Source organism: Sciurus vulgaris (genome assembly GCF_902686455.1).
Source record: "Sciurus vulgaris genome assembly, chromosome: 6".
Lineage (NCBI taxonomy): Eukaryota > Metazoa > Chordata > Mammalia > Rodentia > Sciuridae > Sciurus > Sciurus vulgaris.
Window position 1 is genome coordinate 91,961,467 of NC_136466.1, and position 20,738 is coordinate 91,982,204.

General features: G+C 34.3%; 1 protein-coding gene across 2 annotated transcripts in view; it reads right to left on the reverse strand.

Annotated features, from left to right (window-relative positions):
- LOC306664883 (SMC5-SMC6 complex localization factor protein 1) overlaps window positions 1-20,738 on the reverse strand; it is an 83,826-nt gene that overhangs the window by 15,652 nt on the left and 47,436 nt on the right. For both annotated transcript variants that reach the window (XM_079146015.1, XM_079146014.1), the window contains 3 exons: window positions 11,982-12,113; window positions 11,266-11,431; window positions 1,443-1,590 (listed from right to left, as the gene is read on the reverse strand). In XM_079146015.1, the coding sequence (XP_079002141.1) occupies window positions 1,443-1,590; window positions 11,266-11,431; window positions 11,982-12,113 (446 nt within the window). The remainder of the gene's footprint in view (window positions 1-1,442; window positions 1,591-11,265; window positions 11,432-11,981; window positions 12,114-20,738) is intronic.

Genomic DNA, 20,738 nt, shown 5'->3' on the forward strand with positions numbered 1-20,738 from the left:
ATATTAAGAAAAACTATATAGCAATAGGTACACTGGGGAAAAATATTATAACCAGTGATATAAACCAAATTAATACAAGGGGCTTTGTAAAAAGTATTTTGATTTAATGAATTTCATTTTTAAATGTTATTAGGTGTTTACATAGGAAAAGATCTGGGAATTACTCATATGGCACAGGTAAGACCAGAGTGATAATGCATTCTACTCAAAGGATTAGAGGTACTGAAAATAGTTCTTAACATGTAAGATTCTAAAAAACATACACTGAAAAGTGAATCTATTTCTCCAATGAAATGGGAGTAAAAACTGATTTTTAAAACTGTCTATTGCACAAGACGGTCTAATTACAAATTTTAGTTATAGTATCAGGAAACCATATTAATATAATAATAACCACATAATAATTCTTCCCATGCATAATTTTTACACTATCAAGTAATATTCAACTTTTATGAAACATCAAAATATTTTTGAATAATAAATAATATATATGGGGGAAGCCTCCTGTAATGTTTAGAGGAAAATAAGAACACAAACTTGCATATACAGTAAAGTTCAACTACATAAAAACATAAACACTAAAAAAACAATGTTAAGTTTAAAGTGATTATCTATGTGGGTACTATGGCATTTGCAGGCAAATGGATGAAACTGGAGAATATCATGCTAAGTGAGATAGCCAATCTCAAAAAACTAAAGGACGAATGATCTCGCTGATAAGCGGATGAGGACATATAATGGGGGGTGGGAGGGGTTAGCATTAGGGTTAGGGTTAGGTTTAGGATTAGGGTTAAGGAGAGTGGTAAGAATGGAGGAAGGAAGGACTGTATAGAGGGAAAAGAGGGGTGGGAGAGGTGGGGGGAAGGGAAAAAAATACCAGAATGAATCAAACAACATTACCCTATGTAAATTTATGATTACACAAACGATATGCCTTGACTCCACGTACAGAGAAACAACATGTATCCCATTTTACAATTAAAAAAAAAAAAAAAACACATACATTAAAAAAAAAAAGTTTCTGTATATATCTGTGTATCTATCCACAACAATTTTAAGGAAAGCATCATATAAACATACATTAGAAGATTACATCCTGCTTAAAGGAAACCCAAAACTAATTTCTAGCTGGGTGGGTGATGCACATCTGTAATTCTATCAACTCAGGATGCTGACACAGGGGATCACAAATTCCAGGCCAGCTTCAGCAACTTAGTGAGACCCTATCTAAAAATAATAATATAAAAAGGGCTGGGTATGTAGCTCAGTAGTAAAGTACCCCTGGATTCAATCTCTAGTACCACTAAATAAATAAATAAATAAATAAATAAATAAATAAATAAATAAATAAATAAATAAATAAATAAATAAATAAATAAATAAATACAGTTAACACAACTAATTTTCCAGAATGAGTCTAAGAAAAACACAGACACACTTACCATCACATGAAAGGGAAATATAACTTCCTAAGTCATCGGACATGTGTCGCATCACATTTCTACCCATCTTAAGACCAAGGACGATCCAATAATCTATTGCTGCTCCAAGAATTCCAGTCAATAAGTAAGCTAGTTCGTGTTTGAAGACCTAACATTAAGATGGAAAAACATTACTAAAATGTATTAAAATATGGCATCTCTATCACTGTTTGAGTACTCTTTGAGGCCAAACTTAGCTATTTAAAACTCCAGGGTATGCTAATGCTAAAAGATATTCATTCATCTACTGAAGGGCATCTAGGTTGGTTCCACAATCTAGCTATTGTGAACTGAGCTGCTATAAACATTGATGTGGCTGTGTTTTACTGTAGTTTGCTGATTTTAAGTCCTTTGGGTATAAACCAAGGAGTGGGTTAACTGGGTCAAAAGATGAGTCCATTCCAAGTTTTCTGAGGATTCTCCATATTGCTTTCCAGAGTGGCTGCACCATAATGAAATACTATTTAGCCATAAAGGAGAATAATAATATTATGGCATTTGCAAATAAATGGATGGAATTGGAGAATATCATGCTAAGTGAAATAAACCAAGCCCAAAAAACCAAAGGCAGAATGTTTTCCCTAATAAGTGAAGAATGACATACAATGGGGGTAGGGAGGTGGGGAGTGAGAGAAGAATGGGGGAACTCTCATTTCTCTAGGAAATGAGAGGGAGGGGGGTATGAAAAATGGAAGAATGAGACAGACATCATTACCCTAGATACATGTATGATTACACGAATGGTATGAATCTATATCGTGTACAACAACAGAAACGAAATGATGCACCCCATTTGTGTACAATGAATTAAAATGCAGTCTGTAAAAAATTAAAAGATAAATAAAAAAATAGTAAGTTAAAAAATAATTTAAAATAATGTTTCAGATGAACAAAATAAAAAGGATTTTTAAATAAAATAAAAGATATTCATAAGAACCATAGTACAGTATCTCCCCCTTTCCCTTTTTTATTCACCCACAACCTCTTCATCTATCTTTCTATATACACACGGATGTGTACTTCTCTCTCTCTCCATAACTACAGCTGGTTTGTTTCATAAATGTATGTAAATGTGTATATATATGTATACACACACACAGACACACACACAATTTATCTCGTTTGGATATTCCTTATCTACAATTACTGGGACAAGAAGTGCTTCAGATTTCAGATTTTTTTCAAACTTTGAAATTATCTACAAATACATAATGAGATATCTTGGGATAGGAACCAGTGCAAACAGAAATTCCTATTTGTTTTATATATACATCACACACAGACTGAAAGTAATTTATACAATATTTTTAGTGAACCTACATTTTGACTGTAACCCACCACAAGAGGTCAGGTGTGGAATGTGTCTTCACACATTCCACAGGTCAGGTGTCTCCACTTGTGACACCATGTTAGTTTGTTTGGGACTGGAGGTCACTTAGAATTTTGGATTTTTGGATTAGGGATGCTCAATTTGTATACAAAAAAGAAAAACAGTTAATATAAATTTTTCTAAGGAATAGCTTACAACAAATTGCTAAAATAATTTTATCTGACATTGTCAAGTGCTTTATTCAGGCAATAATTCTGTTAAAACAGTGAGGAAATACCGGTTTCTGTGGATTTCTTTTAACAGGAACATATATGACAATAATAGCAGATAGATTTGCTACCTTCACCATTCAAATTCAGAACTACCCTTTATATTTCTCTAAATGACATCTTACAGAAAAAGACAAAAACAATAAATAAAAACGCAATGAATAAAAACTTTAACCAATTTGTTGTAAAGAAATACACTGATTCAAATTTAAGTTATATATGTATAGAGATTAGCTTTCAAAGCATGAATACTATTTTATACTGTTACTTCTATAGTAAATATTATTAAATTCCTTCAAGAAATATAGCAAGTCTGAGTGTGGTGGCACACGCCTATAATCCCAGCAGCCTGTGGGGCTGAGGCAGGAGGATCACCAATGTAAAGTCAGCATCAGCAACTTAGCCTGTCTCAAAAAAAAAAAAAAAAAAAGTGGCTAAGAGGATGCCTGGGGATATGGCTCAGTAGTAAGCGCTCTCCTAGGTTCAATACCTGGCACCAAAAAAGAAAAAAGAAAGAAAGAAATATATATGGTATGTATATATGTATAGGGATAAAAATAAAGTGTTTTACCCTTATTTAAAATATCATTTTAATCCATAAAACTTAGTGTAAACTATGAAGATGGAAAAGTATAAAAATAATATTTAAAAACACTTTTAATTTTAAATATAAACAGTTTTTAAAAATGTATTAAAACTAGTTGAAATTTCTATATTCTTGGTATTCTAGGCATGTTGGATGTATGAAAAACTGTTAATCACTAAATTAGCAGTTGGGTAGAGGGCATGTGAAAAGGTTTTAATAAATGTTATGGTAGCCAAATAAATTTTAACTGCTATTTTCTGTCATCATACAATGCCTATATAGGATTAATGACAAAAAAATTCCTAGCATTTGGAACCCTCAATGATTGCTAGATTTGTTTCTCCTGCCCTCAGCAAAGGAGTCTCCTATAGGTATATTCTGCATTTTATTAGGACATTATTCCTTATCTTAAGAAGCAACTATGCAAGTGATTTTCAAAGGAAAGCTCCATTTCTGGTTTGTTGTGCAAACACAGGCAAATGGTCAAGCAGCACATAATTGGCCTTGCCAAAACAAGTGCTTATGGAAGGAAAACTCAGAGTGAGAATCAGTAGCAGGTGTACAGGTACTCTGGCACCCTCCTACATTCTAAGGCAGCACACTACATTCTGGCAGGGCTGGGTATTATAATCTAGGAGAGAGATCCTGAAGCATGGAGTTGAGGTGACGGAATTTTAATTTGAATAATAAATACTTAAAAGAAGCAATGCCCTTCTTCTGATATGATATGGGGCCACAATAGACAGCCTGATCCTACCAGGTCAGAAATCATGGTAGGCAACAGCAGCACTCCTTCACACCTTGATTAGAGAGCTTAGTTAAAAAGGCTTGCAGTTTCAACTGTGTAGTACAGGGAGCTAACTACAGGACTGGCCAATCACCAATACCAAAGCCTCTTCCGTGTGATCTGGGATTTAGGATCTAGGGCACTGTATTCTCTAATATGCAGGAAAACAACTCCATTCTTTGTAAAACCAAATGTAGATGTGATCTCTCTGAGCAAGTAAAGTTAACTCTTACTCTCATCATTCAAGTTATTAAGGGAACATAAAACAGCACAGTGAAAATACCTGAACCAGCAAATTGATGTCTATATGTATACCACAGAATATTCCTTCCAATATTATATACATATGAATATCAGTAATGATATTACTAAAGCAAACAAACAAGAGACTAGTACATTTTGCTTTCTAAATGTAGTCCCCATCTCAAGAATATATTAAATCAGGATTACATAAGACCCTAGATCCTTAGACTGTGAGATAAGTTGCCTTCAAGACAAGTCTCTAAGTCTCACCCAAAACCGTATCCAGCAATCCACCAATCAAAAATAACAAAATAAACCAGACAGGACATTAACTTTTTCCTTAGACAAATGTATGCATACCTAAAACTGAAATCTCAATTGAATATTAATATTAAATTTACCTTGATATTAATGTTATTAAGCAGTTAGAGATAGGCAAAAGTTCCCTTACAGTGATTATGAGGAAAAACTGTAGTCTCTTTACCATGGAAAGATCCTGTCAGTTATTTTTATCTGTGTGTCATTGAGCTAAACATGTATGTTCACACAGATCTGTAATAGTATTCTATATAAAAAGACAACTTCAAATCAGGTTTTTGGATTCTTTTATACTATACTCTTAACTATGACACATAGTATAACCAAGACATTGTGCCATGGATTATACTCACCGTCACTTCAAGTGTATAAACAATGCTACTATTTCCAGTATGAAGGATATATATACTTCAGAAGTGGATTAGTAAGAAAATGGCAAATAAACCATGGAAGGAAAAAACTTTGTTGAAATACTGAAAAGTTTGCTAAAGCTGAAAGAAGAGAACATCAATACCCTAAGAATTAACAAAGAAATAAAGAGAGACACATTTGCATATATGACACATACTTACCTTAGGACTTCTTTCTAAGATGTTAAAGTCTATTACCAGACATTGTCAGTACAGTTCTCTATTATCTTGCTGTAAGAGTAATCTCCAGTTTATAAACTTGGTGATTTTCCAAAAACTGACTACTCTGTAATGCAGAACAAACTACGATCATGGCCTTTTGATTCCCAGGTTAAGAATTTCCACAATATCCCACTAAAATAGATGACAAACTACTCTTTTGCAAAGATGCAAACATAATGCACATATTGTGCCTCTTCCTGCTTTAGCCAGTGGCATTTGAAACATAAGAAAGTGTGCCGAACCAAAGACTTGGCCTCCAGTCAAGGCTTTTCCCTAACAAACTGACACCTTGAGTAAGTTGCTTAAACTCTTGAGTTTCAATTTTCTAATCTCTAAATATAAACTAGCTTCCATTTCTACCTGTAATTGCAGGGTTATGCTTAAATAGCACTTAAGGACATTTCAAGGAAAAATGGGATTAACCACCAAAGCTTAGAAAATTCACACCTCCTCCATAACCTTGACGCAGCCCACCTCTACTCTTTGCCAAGGAAAGCCCAAAGCTTTCTCAGATTAATGACAATGAAATTCACAGCCATTGTGTCACTCTGTAATACTTGCTGATTGACATTGTGACAAAACAATATTAGCATAAACTGAGGACTTCTGTTTAGCTAATGACTTAAATTGAATGCTTCAACTCAGCAAATCAAGAAACAAATGCTTTACAGTAAGGAAAATGATGTCTGTGAACATGCGTGGAATTCTTGAAACTGGAAACTGCCAAAAAAGATTTAATTAAGTGCAAGAATGAATTCTAACAGAAAGGTAATACAATTAAAAAAAAAAAAAAACAGTTTGTGAATTGAAGCCATTCGAATGTTAAATAAAATATTAATTTGCAAAATCTAAAACCATTTTTCATATTATAACTTATGCTACAATTTTTTACAAAGTGCTTCTCAAATATGCTTTTATTTATAAATTTGAACAAAAACCTTCAAGTTGAATATGTATAAATCTGTTAACTATTTACATCAGTGTTTAGCAATTTCTTATCTGTGGTTATTCTTCGGTGATTTAGTAAAACTGTGAAAATATCAGTTTTATTATTGTTTTCAGATACAAGTAAGAAATTTCATTTATGTAATCAAATGGGTGAAGAAAGGAAATGTTCTATAATCAAGAAATATTTTGTCTTAAATGATTCTATTTTATTAATAGTAAATTAAAAGATGGTAATTTATACACCCTAGCTCACAAGTACTATAATCAACTCTGGTAATTAGGTGTAAATAGTTCTATTTTGGTTGAAAATTGAATATTTTCAATTTCTATACATTTGCACTATCATGCTTCTTTTAAAATCAGATATATGTACAAAAAAAGTGCCTATCTATATCTAGCTATATCTAGGAGTAATCCTGCTTTTTAATGTTGATTTACAAAAAAGAAAAAAACCCTAACACCCTTAAGAGATTTTTCTTTTTTGAAGCATGACTCACATGCCCCATAAATAGAATATTTAAAAACAAGAAAAGAGTTGGGCACAGTGGCACAGGCCTGTAATCCCAGTGGCTCAGGAGGCTAAGCCCCTAAGCAATTTAGCAAGACCTGTCTCAAAATAAAAATAAAAAGGGCTGGGGATGTGGCCCAGTGGTTAAGTGCCCCTGGGTTCAATCTCTGGTAGAAAAACTAAAACAATAAAACAAAAAACAAAAAAATGAAACAGGAAAGATTTCTGTTTCTGTTAATGAAATCCTAGGTAATTCTGATGAACCCATTTTGAAAACAAAAATGTTGGATAAACCAGACAAAGTTTCTTCAGAAAAGAAAAAATAAATTATGAGTAAATTGCTAGGCCAAGATCTGAGAAGGTAAAAGTCAAGCAAAGCACTCAAAGCTAACTAACTTTTTTGCCCTGATAACTTGTGATGATTCCATCAAAAAAAGCTAAGATATAGAATTGTGGTCTTGGGAGTCTAAGGGAAAAAGGTTTAAAAGAGTTAGGGGGTGGGGTCATAGTCTAAGGCCTAATTCTGAATAGGCTAAGGTCCTGAAGGACCTCACTCTGAGATTAAGAATCAATCAAAAGCAAAACTACATGTTTATAGCCTTTTACTTCACCTAACTACCCAAGCTCCCTGAGACAGACATTGGATTAGAGCATTCCTTGACTGGGGGTACACCTAGGCACTTGGCAGAAGTACACAGAAATTATCTCTGGAGGAAAATATTTTGATCCTTGCCAAAACTGCTTCCAAGAATAATTTTTCAATTTAATTGAGAGCACACAGTAAATGATAAATAGTTTGCAAGAAAAATTTAAAAGCAAAAGTAGAGAAGTAAATAGCAGAAAAAACAATAAAAACAGATCCCAAAAAACTTCAGATATGAAAATAATCAGTTGTAGATCATACAAAAACTTATTGCCATTTTCAAAGACAAAAGAAAACCTTAAAAACTTTGTAGGGTACTAGACACCATTAAAAACACATCAGAGCAGGCAGTAAAAATGTCTACAGCTAGGGAAAAAAAATGCAAGGATCATGTTTTACAACACATTAAGACACAGTTGAAAAGAAAAAGTAAACTAAAAATCGAATGAAAATACCCTATTCAGAATGCTGCAATTATAGTGAAGAAACATACACACTAACAAAAATCCACAAAGGATATGAAGAGCAAGAGTAATGCAAATTTAATCATAATTTAAACAGTAGAGGAGAAAAAAACAGATCTGAGAAAATACATGAAGAGAAACTAGGAAAGCATAGTTTGACACTAAAGTTCTCCCCTCGAACTACTCTGTTCGAGAATGCCTCTGAGGAAAATATTTCTTCACTAAGCATGATAACTAGTACTTATAGCACTTAGGCATCATATTCTAGCAGTTATAGTGATATATCAAGCTAGAAAAACAAAATGGTTCTATAAAATATTAAGAAACAAAATGAGAGAAATTACACTCCATTTATGTATGAACTATCAAAATATATCAATGCATTCTACTGTCATGTGCAACAAATTAGAACAAATAAAAAATTTAAAAGATAACCTAAAAAAATGAAAAATTCAGATTTCGAGCTGATTAAAATAATTTTCAAGTTTAATATGGTAGGTGAAAACACTGTAAACCACAGAGAAAACACATTTTAGTCCTTAATCTTATATGAGTGTAAAAAAAAAAAAAATTAGTGAATTCCAGAAAGTAGAAATCATGAGGCATATTCCTTAACTACAATTTACTATTAGAAATTAACAGAAAAGCATAGTCAAACTCATTCACCTTAATAAAACCCCATCCATTTAGAAATTTTAAAACACCTTTTTAAAAGTATTTCTTGGATCAAAGAAGTCAAAACTGACTATAGAAAATAGTTTAAAAAATAATAAGCATGCCCTACATTAAAGCAGCAAATCTACAGAATGAAGATCAAATTGTACTCCAAAGGTAATTAAATATTAAAAACAAAAACTGAAAAAAAAATGTAAACATTCAAGAAAACAGAAGAGAAAGTAAAAACTTCAAAATTAAAGAGCAGAAATTAATGATATAACACACAAAAAAGATAATAAAATTCTCAAAAGCAGAGCATATTTGAAAGAGAATGATGACTAACATTTATTATGCACCCAAAACATGCCAGTTCATTGCTATGCACTTTACACATTTTCTCTATACACTAGTGTAATTTTACTACACTAAATATTCTGCAATTCCTTTCTTTTAGTTAATATGTAATAGATATCATCCTTTGTCAAGATATCTAGACAGAATTCACCCTTTTGTAACAACTGTATAGAACAGCAGAGGAGACTTGTATATCATTTAAAAATGTCACTGTGAAGATTGAGGGAATTATGTTGTTACCAATTTCACATCATTATATACAATGCCACAGTACATTCTTTTTTTTGGGGGGAGGGTGGGTGTAGTAACGGGTATTGCACTCAGGGGCACTTGACCACAGAGCCACATCCCCTGCCCTATTTTGTATTTTATTTAGAGAAAGGGTGTCACTGAGTTGCTTAGCACCTCACTTTTGCTGAGGCTGGCTTTGAACTCTCCACCCTCCTGCCTCAGGCCTCCAAACTGCTGGAATTACAGGCATGTGCCACCATGCCCAGCTCCACAGTACATTCTTATGTATTCATTTACTTATGTACAAGTGCTGAGTACTCAATTTTGATAGACACTTCAAGATTTCCCTCCTACAAACAAGAATAAACTCTTTCATGGCATCCCAACCAATAGTGATTATTAAAAATCACTTAAAATGTTTTGTGCAGAGACAAAAACGATATCCTAATTCATTTAATGATAAAGATGGTATTATGAAGACCAGATGGTATTATGCCTGACTTTTGAGGATAAAGAGATTCAATTTCTTTGCAAACTTGCAAAATGTATTTAGTCACTCTCACTTTAAACTTTTCTACCCATAAAATGACAATACTTATAGTTCTAATTCAGGATATTGTAAAGAATTAGTAAGATAAGATACAAAAGTGCTTAGTAGATAGGGTATTTGTATTTCTTGTCCATGAATTGCCTCTTATTAATCTGTGTTCACTTTTCATTGGGTTTACTGTCTTATTGATTACTAGAACGTATTTATGTATTATGATTATAAATCCTTAGTGTACCTTATCTGTTGCAACACATTTTTCAGAATCTACCCTTATTTTTTTACCTTTATTATGATGTAGTTAACTCAAGAATACAGGACAATATGTCATGAATATTCTTGGTGTCCTATTTTTTTTTCCTAGAATATCCTTCTCCACATCAAATTTATATAAATATTCATTTATATTAATATTGGAACCAAGTGTAACACTTCACATGTTTTACTACATTCAATTTTCCCAATTGTACTAGACAGATGATACACTAACATCAACCTATGTTTAATTTGTCATAACAGGCAAAATCTATGTATGAAGAAATATTTCAGGAAATAATTTTTAACATCCAGAAAGGTAATTTAAAAAGAAGCAAACTTATTATGATAGTGTCGCCCCCAAAACTGTATGAATTGATTCAAATTTTTTTTACCACACTTCTGAGATACATAAAAGTAAAAAATTTAAAATTATGACTATAGATTTCATAGCAGTAATCTAATAACTGTTCCTAGTTACTGTAACCAAGCAGAGATGAAGAAGAAACTGGCCCTAAGGACATTTTATCTTAAAATTAGATAACTACGGAGAAAACAAAAAGTAATTCAAACAATAAAGGGAAGAGGAAAAGGTGTGTTCATTCAAGGTACAATCATCCTCATTATCTGCAGGGGATTTGTTTTGGGACCCATCTCAGATACCAAAATCTGCAGGTATCTACATGTGTGAATAATGAGCTCCCTTACATACAACAGCACAGTACTTGCATGTAACTAAAACATATCCTACCATATATTTTAAATCACCTCTAGATTACCTGTCGTACCTAATACAATCTAAATTGCTATGTAAACAGTCGTTACACTGTAATGTTTATAGACTAATAACAAGAAAAAAAGTCTATACATGTTTGGTACAGTTGCAGTTTTGTTTTTTTTTCCCACCAAATACTTTTAATCTGTGGTTGGTTGATGGAGAACCTAAAGATAAAGAAGACCAAATATACTTTTTCCATTGGCCATTAATCATTTACAGATCAATCCTACTTACATCATTAGACTTGCATTTCTCTTTGTGAGAATATATAGTCCATTCTAAAAGCATATTCACTGGTTTGGTTAAAAGTCCAGAGGTCTCACTTCCTGACCAAAAGATTTCAAGAAGAATTGCCTTTCCTGTTATTTTCAGACTTGGAGAATCTGGCCAGTCATACAACCTAACAAAAATACGAACAAAAAGTAAATGTTTATGCCCAAATTGATCATAGATATATATTTTACTAAAAAAAAAATTGCTAGCAATCTTTGAATATAAAGAGGTCATAATATGTAAAGAATATAACATAATTACAATGAAGGACATATACAAAAAATAGCCTCAGTTTAAAAAACAATGACCATTAACATAACTAGTAATCTACACAAGTTTAGAGTCTTGGCAAAACATATACACATTATGAATTCAGTGTAAGATTTTTCTTAAGCATTCATTTACTAAAAAATTTTAAAATACATAAATCATTAAAAATAAAATCACATTTAACTGAGTAAAGAGTAAGAAATAAAAAATGTGAACTGAAAGAAAAGAAAAGGGGCATATAAAACTTCACTGTCACTAAAGTATTTCTGAAAATGTCTTAAAAATATACCTACTCTAAAACAGAAAACAAGTGACTTTAGAAATATACACAGCAGTCATTATAAAAATGGTGGGTAAAAAAGTAGAGATACAGAAACGTGTGGTTTTTATGTGTGATTAAAACTTACTTTTGACTCAGGTGCCGTACTTCACTTTCAACCAAATTGAAGAAAAATTTGAGCAATGTCAAGTGGAGCACCTTAGAGCCAATAATGTTTTCTGAAATTTGATGACAAAAACTTTCATTGAAAAGGCAAGACCTGAAAAACAGGAATCCAACAATCTATAACATACAATCAAAATCACTGAGTTATTTGTGGACGAAAAAAATTTTTTTAGAATATTAATGTAATTTTAATGAAATTTTCAACAAAATATAAAGGAAGCTCAATAAAATTTCATTAACATATTTCCTTTAAAAATTGAACCATACAACATATTTTATGACTACTTAATTCTTAATAATATACATCTAATTTCTCTCTCAATGGTTATGATATTTAACAACTACAAGTGTTCTCCCTTTATTTCACTGATAAGAACAAAGAAAAGAATTTCATTAAGTCCTTTTTATCCAAATGATAAGTTTTGCTCTCAGTCTCTAATAGTCAATAAAATCCTTTCTTTCTTACCCACGATAATTTCTTTTTCATTATTTAATAAATTAAGTATATACAGAGCTACATTTTATGAGTTTTAATAATTTGGTATTTTCTTTTTTTTTTCCTTTAAATGTTTTATTTTTCAATTCAGTGTGCTATTCAAAATAATGAATAATTTTTTTTATTAAAAATGATAAATTTACATAGGGCAATGCTGTTTGATTGTTATTTTTTCCCTTCCCCTCTACCCCTCAGCCCCTCTTTTCCCTCTATACAGTCCTTCCTTGATCCATTCTTACCACCCTACTTATCCCTCACCCCAAACCTAACCCTAACGCTAACCCCTCCTACCCCCCATTATATGTCCTCATCCGCTTATCAGCAAGATCATTCATCCTTTAGTTTTTTGAGATTGGCTTATCTGACTTAGCATGATATCCTCCAATTTCATCCATTTGCCTGCAAATGCCATAATTTTATCATTCTTCATGGCACAGTAATATTCCATTGTATATATATATGCCACAGTTTTTTTTTTCTAAATTCTTCCTCAATTTTTTTTTATTGTAAACAAATGGGATACATGTTGTTTCTCTGTTTCTACATGGCGTAAAGGCATACCATTTGTGTAATCATAAATTTACATAGAGCAATGTTGTTTGATTCATTCTGTTTTTTGCCCCTTCCCCCCACCCTTCCAACCCCTCTTTTCCCTCTATACAGTCCTTCCTTCCTTCATTCTTGCCCACCTCCCTAACCCTAACTCTAACCCTAACACTAACCCCTCCCTCCCCCCATTATGTGTCCTCATTGTCCACTGATTAGCAATATCATTCGTCCTTTGGTTTTTTGAGATTGGCTTATCTCACTTAGGATGATATTCTCCAATTTCATCCATTTGCCTGCAAATGCCATAATTTTATCATTCTTTATGGCAGAGTAATATTCCATTGTATATATATATATATATATATATATATATATATATATATATATATATATATATCACAGTTTCTTTATCCATTCATCAACTGAAAAGCATCTACGTTGGTTCCACAGTCTGGCTATGGTGAATTGAGCAGCTATGAACATTGATGTGGCTGTATCTCTGTACTATGCTGATTTTAAGTCCTTTGGGTATAGGCCAAGGAGTGGGATAGCTGGGTCAAATGGTGGGTCCATTTCAAGTTTTCTAAGGAATCTCCATACTGCTTTCCAGAGTGGCTGCACTAATTTGCAGCCCCACCAACAATGTATGACTGTACATTTCTCCTCACATCCTCACCAGCACCTGTTGTTGCTCGTATTCTTGATAATCGCCATTCTAATTGGAGTGAGATGGAATCTTAGGGTGGTTTTGATTTGCATTTCTCTTATTACTAGAGATGTTGAACATTTTTCCATATGTTTGTTGATTGCTTGTAGATCTTCTTTGGTGAAGTGTCTATACATTTCCTTAGCCCATTTGTCGATTGGATTATTTGTATTCTTGGGGTAGAATTTTTTGAGTTCTTTATAGATTCTGGAAATTAGTGCTCTATCTGAAGTATCTGAGTGGCAAAGATATTCTCCCACTCTGTAGGCTCTCTCTTCACATTGCTGATAGTATCCGTTGCTGAGAGAGAGCTATTTAGTTTGAATCTATTCCAGTTATTGATTCGTACTTTTGTTTCTTCTGCCACGGGAATCGTGTTAAGGAAGTCTGATCCGAAGCCAACATGTTGAAGATTTGGACCTACTCTTTCTTCTGTAAGATGCAGGGTCTCTGGTCTGATTTCAAGGTACTTGATCCATTTTGAGTTGATTTTTGTGCAGGGTGAGAGACGGGTTTAGTTTCATTCTGTTGCATATGGATTTCCAGTTTCCCAGCACCATTTGTTGAAGAGGCTATCTTTTCTCCATTGCATATTTTTGGCCCCTTTGTCTAGTATGAGAAAATTGTATTTCTTTGGGTTTGTGTCCATGTCCTCTATTCTGTACCATTGATCTACCTTTCTATTTTGGTACCAATACCATGCCGTTTTTGTTACTATTGCTTTGTAATAGATTTGATGATCTGGTATTGCGATACCCCCTGCTTCGCTCTTTCTACTGAAGATTGCTTTAGCTATTCTGGGTTTCTTATTCTTCCAGATGAATTTCATAATTGCTTGCTCTATTTCTGTAAGGTACATCATTGGGATTTTAATTGGAATTGCATTGAATCTGTATAGCACTTTTGGTAGTATGGCCATTTTGACAATATTAATTCTGCCTATCCAAGAACATGGGAGATCTTTCCATCTTCTAAGGTTTTCTTTAATTTCTTTCTTTAGTGTTCTGTAGCTTTCATTGTAGAGGTCTTTCACCTCTTTTGTGAGATTGATTCCAAAGTATTTTATTTTTTTCGATGCTATTGTGAATGGGGTAGTTTTCCTAATTTCTCTTTCTGAAGATTCATCACTTATGTATAAAAATGCATTGGATTTATGAGCATTGATCTTGTAACCTGCTACTTTACCGAATTCACTTATGAGTTCTAAGAGTTTTCTGGTGGAATTTCCAGGTTCCTCTAAATATATAATCATGTCATCAGTGAACAGGGATAGTTTGAGTTCTTCTTTTCCAATTCGTATCCCTTTAATTTCTTCGGTTTGTCTAATTGCTCTGGCTAGAGTCTCAAGAACGATGTTGAATAGAAGTGGTGAAAGAGGGCATCCCTGCCTTGTTCCAGTTTTTAGGGGGAATGCTTTCAGTTTTTCACCATTTAGAATGATATTGGCCATGGGCTTTTAGCGTAGATGGCATTTACAATGTTAAGGAATGTTCCCACTACCCCAATTTTTTCTAGTGTTTTGAGCATGAAGGGATGCTGTATTTTATCGAATGCTTTTTCTGCATCTATTGAAATAATCATGTGATTCTTAACTTTTAGTCTGTTGATATGGTGAATGACATTTATTGATTTCCGGATGTTGAACCAACCTTGCATCCCTGGGATAAAACCCACTTGATCATGGTGCACTATCTTTTTCATATATTTTTGTATGTGATTTGCTAAAATTTTGTTGAGAATTTTTGTGTCGATGTTCATTAAGGATATTGGTCTGAAATTTTCTTTCCTCTATGTATCTTTGTCTGGTTTAGGTATCAGTGTGATATTGGCTTCATAGAATGAGTGTGGGAGGGTTCCCTCCTCTTCTATTTCATGGAATACTTTGAGAAGTATTGGAATGAGCTCTTCTTTAAAGGTTTTGTAGAACTTGGCTGAGAACCCATGTGGTCCCGGACTTTTCTTTGTTGGTAGGCTTTTGATGACCTCTTCTATTTCACTGCTTGAAATTGATTTATTTAAGTTGTGTATGTCCTCCTCGTTCAATTTAGGTGATTCATATGTCTCCAGAAACCTGTTGATGTCTTCGAGGTTTTCTGTTTTATTGGAGTATAGATTTTCAAAATAGCTTCTAATTATGTTTCGTGTTTCACTCATGTCTGTTGTGATATTTCCTTGTTCATTCCGAATATTAGTAATTTGAGTTTTCTCCCTCTTTCTCTTTTAGTGTGGCTAAGGGTTTATCATTTTGTTCATTTTTTCAAAGAACCAACTATTTATTTTGTTAATTTTTCTGATTGTTTCTTTTGTTTCAATTTCGTTGATTTCAGCTCTGATTTTAACTATTTCCTGTCTTCTACTACTTTTGGTATTGGTCTGCTCTTCTTTTTCTAGGGCTTTGAGCTGTAGTGTTAAGTCGTTTATTTGTTGATTTCTACTTCTTTTGTTGAATGTGCCCCATGAAATAAATCTTCCTCTAAGTACTGCATTCATCCTGTCCCAGAGGTTTTGAAAGATGTGTCTTTGTTCTCATTTACTTCTAAGAATTTTTTAATTTCCCTCCTGATGTCTTCTGTTATCCATTCATCATATAATAGTGTATTATTTAATCTCCAGGTATTGGAGAAGTTTCTGTTTTTTATTCTGTCATCTATTTCTAATTTCAATCCATTATGATCTGACTAGTTTTGCCTTCTGACTAGTTTTGGCTTGAAGTCCACATTATCTGAAATGAGGATGGATACTACAGCTTTGTTGCTGTGTCCGTGTGCATGGTATGTTTTTTCCCATCCTTTCACTTTTAGTCTATGGGTATCTTTTTCTATGAGATGAGTCTCTTGCAGGCAGCATATTGTTGGATTTTTCTTTTTTATCCAATCTACCAGTCTATGTCTTTTGATTGATGAATTCAGGCCATTAACATTCAGGGTTATTATTGTGATATGATTTGTATTCCCAGTCGTTGGACTCATATTTGTTTTTTTGACATGATTTGGTTTCTCCTTTATTTGGCTATTCCTTTAGGCTAGTTCCTCCCGTTGCTGATTTGCATTGTTGTTTTTCATCTCTTCCTCATGGAATATTTTGATGAGAATGTTCTGTAATGCCGGCTTTCTTTTTGTAAATTCCTTTAGCTTTTATTTATCATGGAAGGACCTTATTTCGTCGTCAAATCTGAAAGTAAGTTTTGCTGGGTTTAAGATTCTTGGTTGGCATCTGTTTTCTTTCAGGCCTTGATAAATGTTGTTCCAGGCCCTTCTAGCTGTTAGGGTCTGGATTGAAAAATCTGCTGATATTCTTATTGGTTTCCCCCTGAATGTAATTTGATTCTTCTCTCTCGCGGCCTTTAAAATTCTGTCTTTATTTTGTATGTTAGGTATTTTCATAATAATGTGTTTGGTGTGGGCCTGATGTAATTTTGTATATTTGGAGTCCTTTAGGCCTCCTGTACTTGGTTTTCCATTTCATTCTTCAGATTTGGGAAATTTTCTGATATCATTTCATTGCTAGATTGTTCATTCCTTTGGTTTGTTTCTCAAAGCCTTCCTCAATCCCAATAATTCTTAAATTTGGCCTTTTCATGATATCCCATAATTCTTGTAGATTCTATTCATGATTTCTTACCATCTTTTCTGTTTGGTCAACTTTGTTTTCAAGATTAAATATTTTCTCTTCAATATCTGAGGTTCTGTCTTCCAGGTGATCTATCCTATTGGTTATGCTTTCTATGGAGTTTTTAACTTGGTTTATTATTTCCTTCATTTCAAGGATTTTTTTTTCCAGTATCTCTAACTCTTTATTGAAATGATCTCTTGCTTCCCGTATTTGCTCTTTTAACTTGATTAGTGTGATCATTTAATGCCTGCATTTGCTCTTTCATCTCCTCCTTCAATGCCTGCATTTGCTCTTTCATCTCCTCATTTGCTTCCCTGATTGTTTTAATTATGTACATTCTGAACTCCCTTTCTGACATTTCTTCTGCTGTGCTGTCATTGAGTTTTATTGATATAGTACCTAGGTTTGTTTGGGACATTTTCTTCCCTTGTTTTCTCATATTGGTCAGATGTCAGTGGGACTCTGAGATATTGCAGATTTCCTCTATTGGCTTATAGTGTCCCTGTAGATTTCTAGTGTATCACTTCCCAGCTTTCAGTAGCCTGATGTCTTGGAGTAACTTGATAATGCAGTGCTTCCAAAGAAAGGTGTCCCTACCCCGCTACTGGCTCCAGAGCTTGGAGCTGGCTCTGTGTGGAAAGGCTCTCACTGGGGGGCCTGCTCTGAGAAGCTGGCCATGTGGGAGGAGCCCACCACTGGAGTGCCCAGGGCTGCCTGGGGAAGACTCTAGCTACCCTGCCCTACTCTAATAAACCGGCCGAATCTGGGCCTGCCGCCCAGGCCGAGCTTCACCGGCTGGGGAACTCACCCCGTGGTTCTATTTTAGTCCAAGTCTCTCAATGCCTCCCCTTCTTGATTCCTGGGTTCTGGAGCGACTGGAGATGTAGTCACCCTCAAGTCCGCCATCTTGGATCGCCCCGTGGAAAAAGCCTGTGGCTGGAGGGGGGCAGGGAGGGCTGCCTGGAGAGGTCTCTGGCTGCCCAGCCCTGGTCCCAGAGGCTGCTTGTGGGTTGGAGGAATCCGCTTGCCTGGGGACTTGTGGCTGGCTCTGTGTAGAAAGGCTCTAACTGGGCGGTCCGCTCCGAGAAGCTAGCCTGGAAAGGCTCTTGCTGCCGGAGGGAGCCGGGCTGCTTCGGAAATCCCTGGCTGCCCTGTCCTGGTCTCTGAAGCAACCTGTGGGGGGGCCGGAGCTCGCTGTGCGCTGGTTTAGGGACTTGGAGCTGGTTGTGTACAGAAATTCTTTCACTGGGGGGCCTGCTCCAACAAGCTGGAGTATCTGGCCCTGTGGGAGGAGCCCACTAAAAGTGATAGGATGGGAAAAAACATAGCATGCACACAGACACAGCAAAAGAGCTGGAGTATCCATCCTCATTTCCGATAATGTGGACCTCAAGCCAAAGTTAGTGAGAAGGGATAAAGAAGGTCATTTCATACTGCTTAAGGGAAGCATAAATCAGCAAGATATACAATCATAAACATCTATGCCCCAAACAGTGGCTCATCCATGTATGTCAAACAAATCCTTCTCAATTTCAGAAACCAAATAGACCATAACACAATAATACTAGGTGATTTTAACACGCCTCTCTCACCACTGGACAGATCTTCCAGACAAAAATTGAATAAAGAAACCACAGATCTCAATAACACAATCAGTAATTTAGACTTAACGGACATTTATAGAATATACCATCAAACCAAGAGCGAATACACTTTCTTCTCAGCAGCACATGGATCCTTCTCTAAAATAGACCATATATTATGCCACAAAGCTAATGTTAGCAAATACAAGAAGATAGACACTACCATGTATTCTATCAGATCATAATGGATTGAAGTTAGAAATAAATGAAAGAGTAAAACACAGAAACTATTCCAACATCTGGAGATTAAACAATATGCTATTATATGATGAATGGATAACAGAAGATATTAGGAAGGAAATTAAAAAATTCTTAGAGGTAAACGAGAACAAAGAAACATCATATCAAAATCTCTGGGACACTATGAAAGCAGTACTTAGAGGGAAATTTATTTCATGGAGCGCATTTAATAAAAGAAATAAAACTCAACAAATAAACGACCTAACACTACAGCTCAAAGCCCTAGAAAAAAGAACAGAACAGCACCAAAAGTAGTAGAAGACAGGAAATAGTTAAACTCAGAGCTGAAATCAATGAAATTGAAACAAAAGAAACAATACAAAAAATGGACAAAATAAATAGTTGGTTCTTCGAAAAAATAAACAAAATTGATAAACCTTTAGCCACACTAACAAAGAGAAGACGAGAGAAAACCCAAATCACTAAAATTCGGAATGAACAAGGAAATATCACAACAGACAGGATTGAAATACAAAACATAATGAGAAGCTAGTTTGAAAATCTATACTCCAACAAAAGAGAAAATTTCGAACACATCAACAGGTTTCTAGAGACATATCAATTGCCTAAACTGAATGAGGAGGACATAAACAATTTAAATAGACCAATTTCAAGTACTGAAATAGAAGAAGTCATCAAAAGCCTACCAACAAAGAAAAGTCCGGGACCACATGGGTTCTCAGCTGAGTTCTACAAAACCTTTAAAGAAGAGCTCATTCCAATACTTCTCAAAGTATTCCATAAAATAGAAGAGGAGGGAACCCTCCCAAACTCATTCTATGAAGCCAATATCACACTGATACCTAAACCAGACAGAGACTCATCAAGGAAAGAAAATTTCAGACCAATATCCTTAATGAACATCGACGCAAAAATTCTCAACAAAATTTTAGCAAATCGCATACAAAAACATATTAAAAAGATAGTGCACCATGATCAAGTGGGTTTCATCCCAGGGATACAAGGTTGGTTCAACATCAGGAAATCAATAAACGTAATTCACCATATTAATAGACTTAAAGTCAAGAATCACATGATTATTTCAATAGATGCAGAAAAAGCATTTGATAAAATACAGCACCCCTTCATGCTCAAAACACTAGAAAAAATAGGGATAGTGGGAACATTCCTTAACATTGTAAAGGCCATTTATGCTAAGCCCATGGCTAATATCATTCTAAATGGTGAAAAACTGAAAGCATTCCCCCTAAAAACTGGAACAAGGCAGGGATGCCCTCTTTCACCACTTCTATTCAACATCGTTCTTGAGACACTGGCCAGAGCAATTAGACAAACCAAAGAAATTAAAGGGATACGAATTGGAAAAGAAGAACTCAAACTATCCCTGTTCGCTGATGACATGATTATATATTTAGAGGAACCTGGAAATTCCACCAGAAAACTCTTAGAACTCATAAGTGAATTCGGTAAAGTAGCAGGTTACAAGATCAATGCCCATAAATCCAACGCATT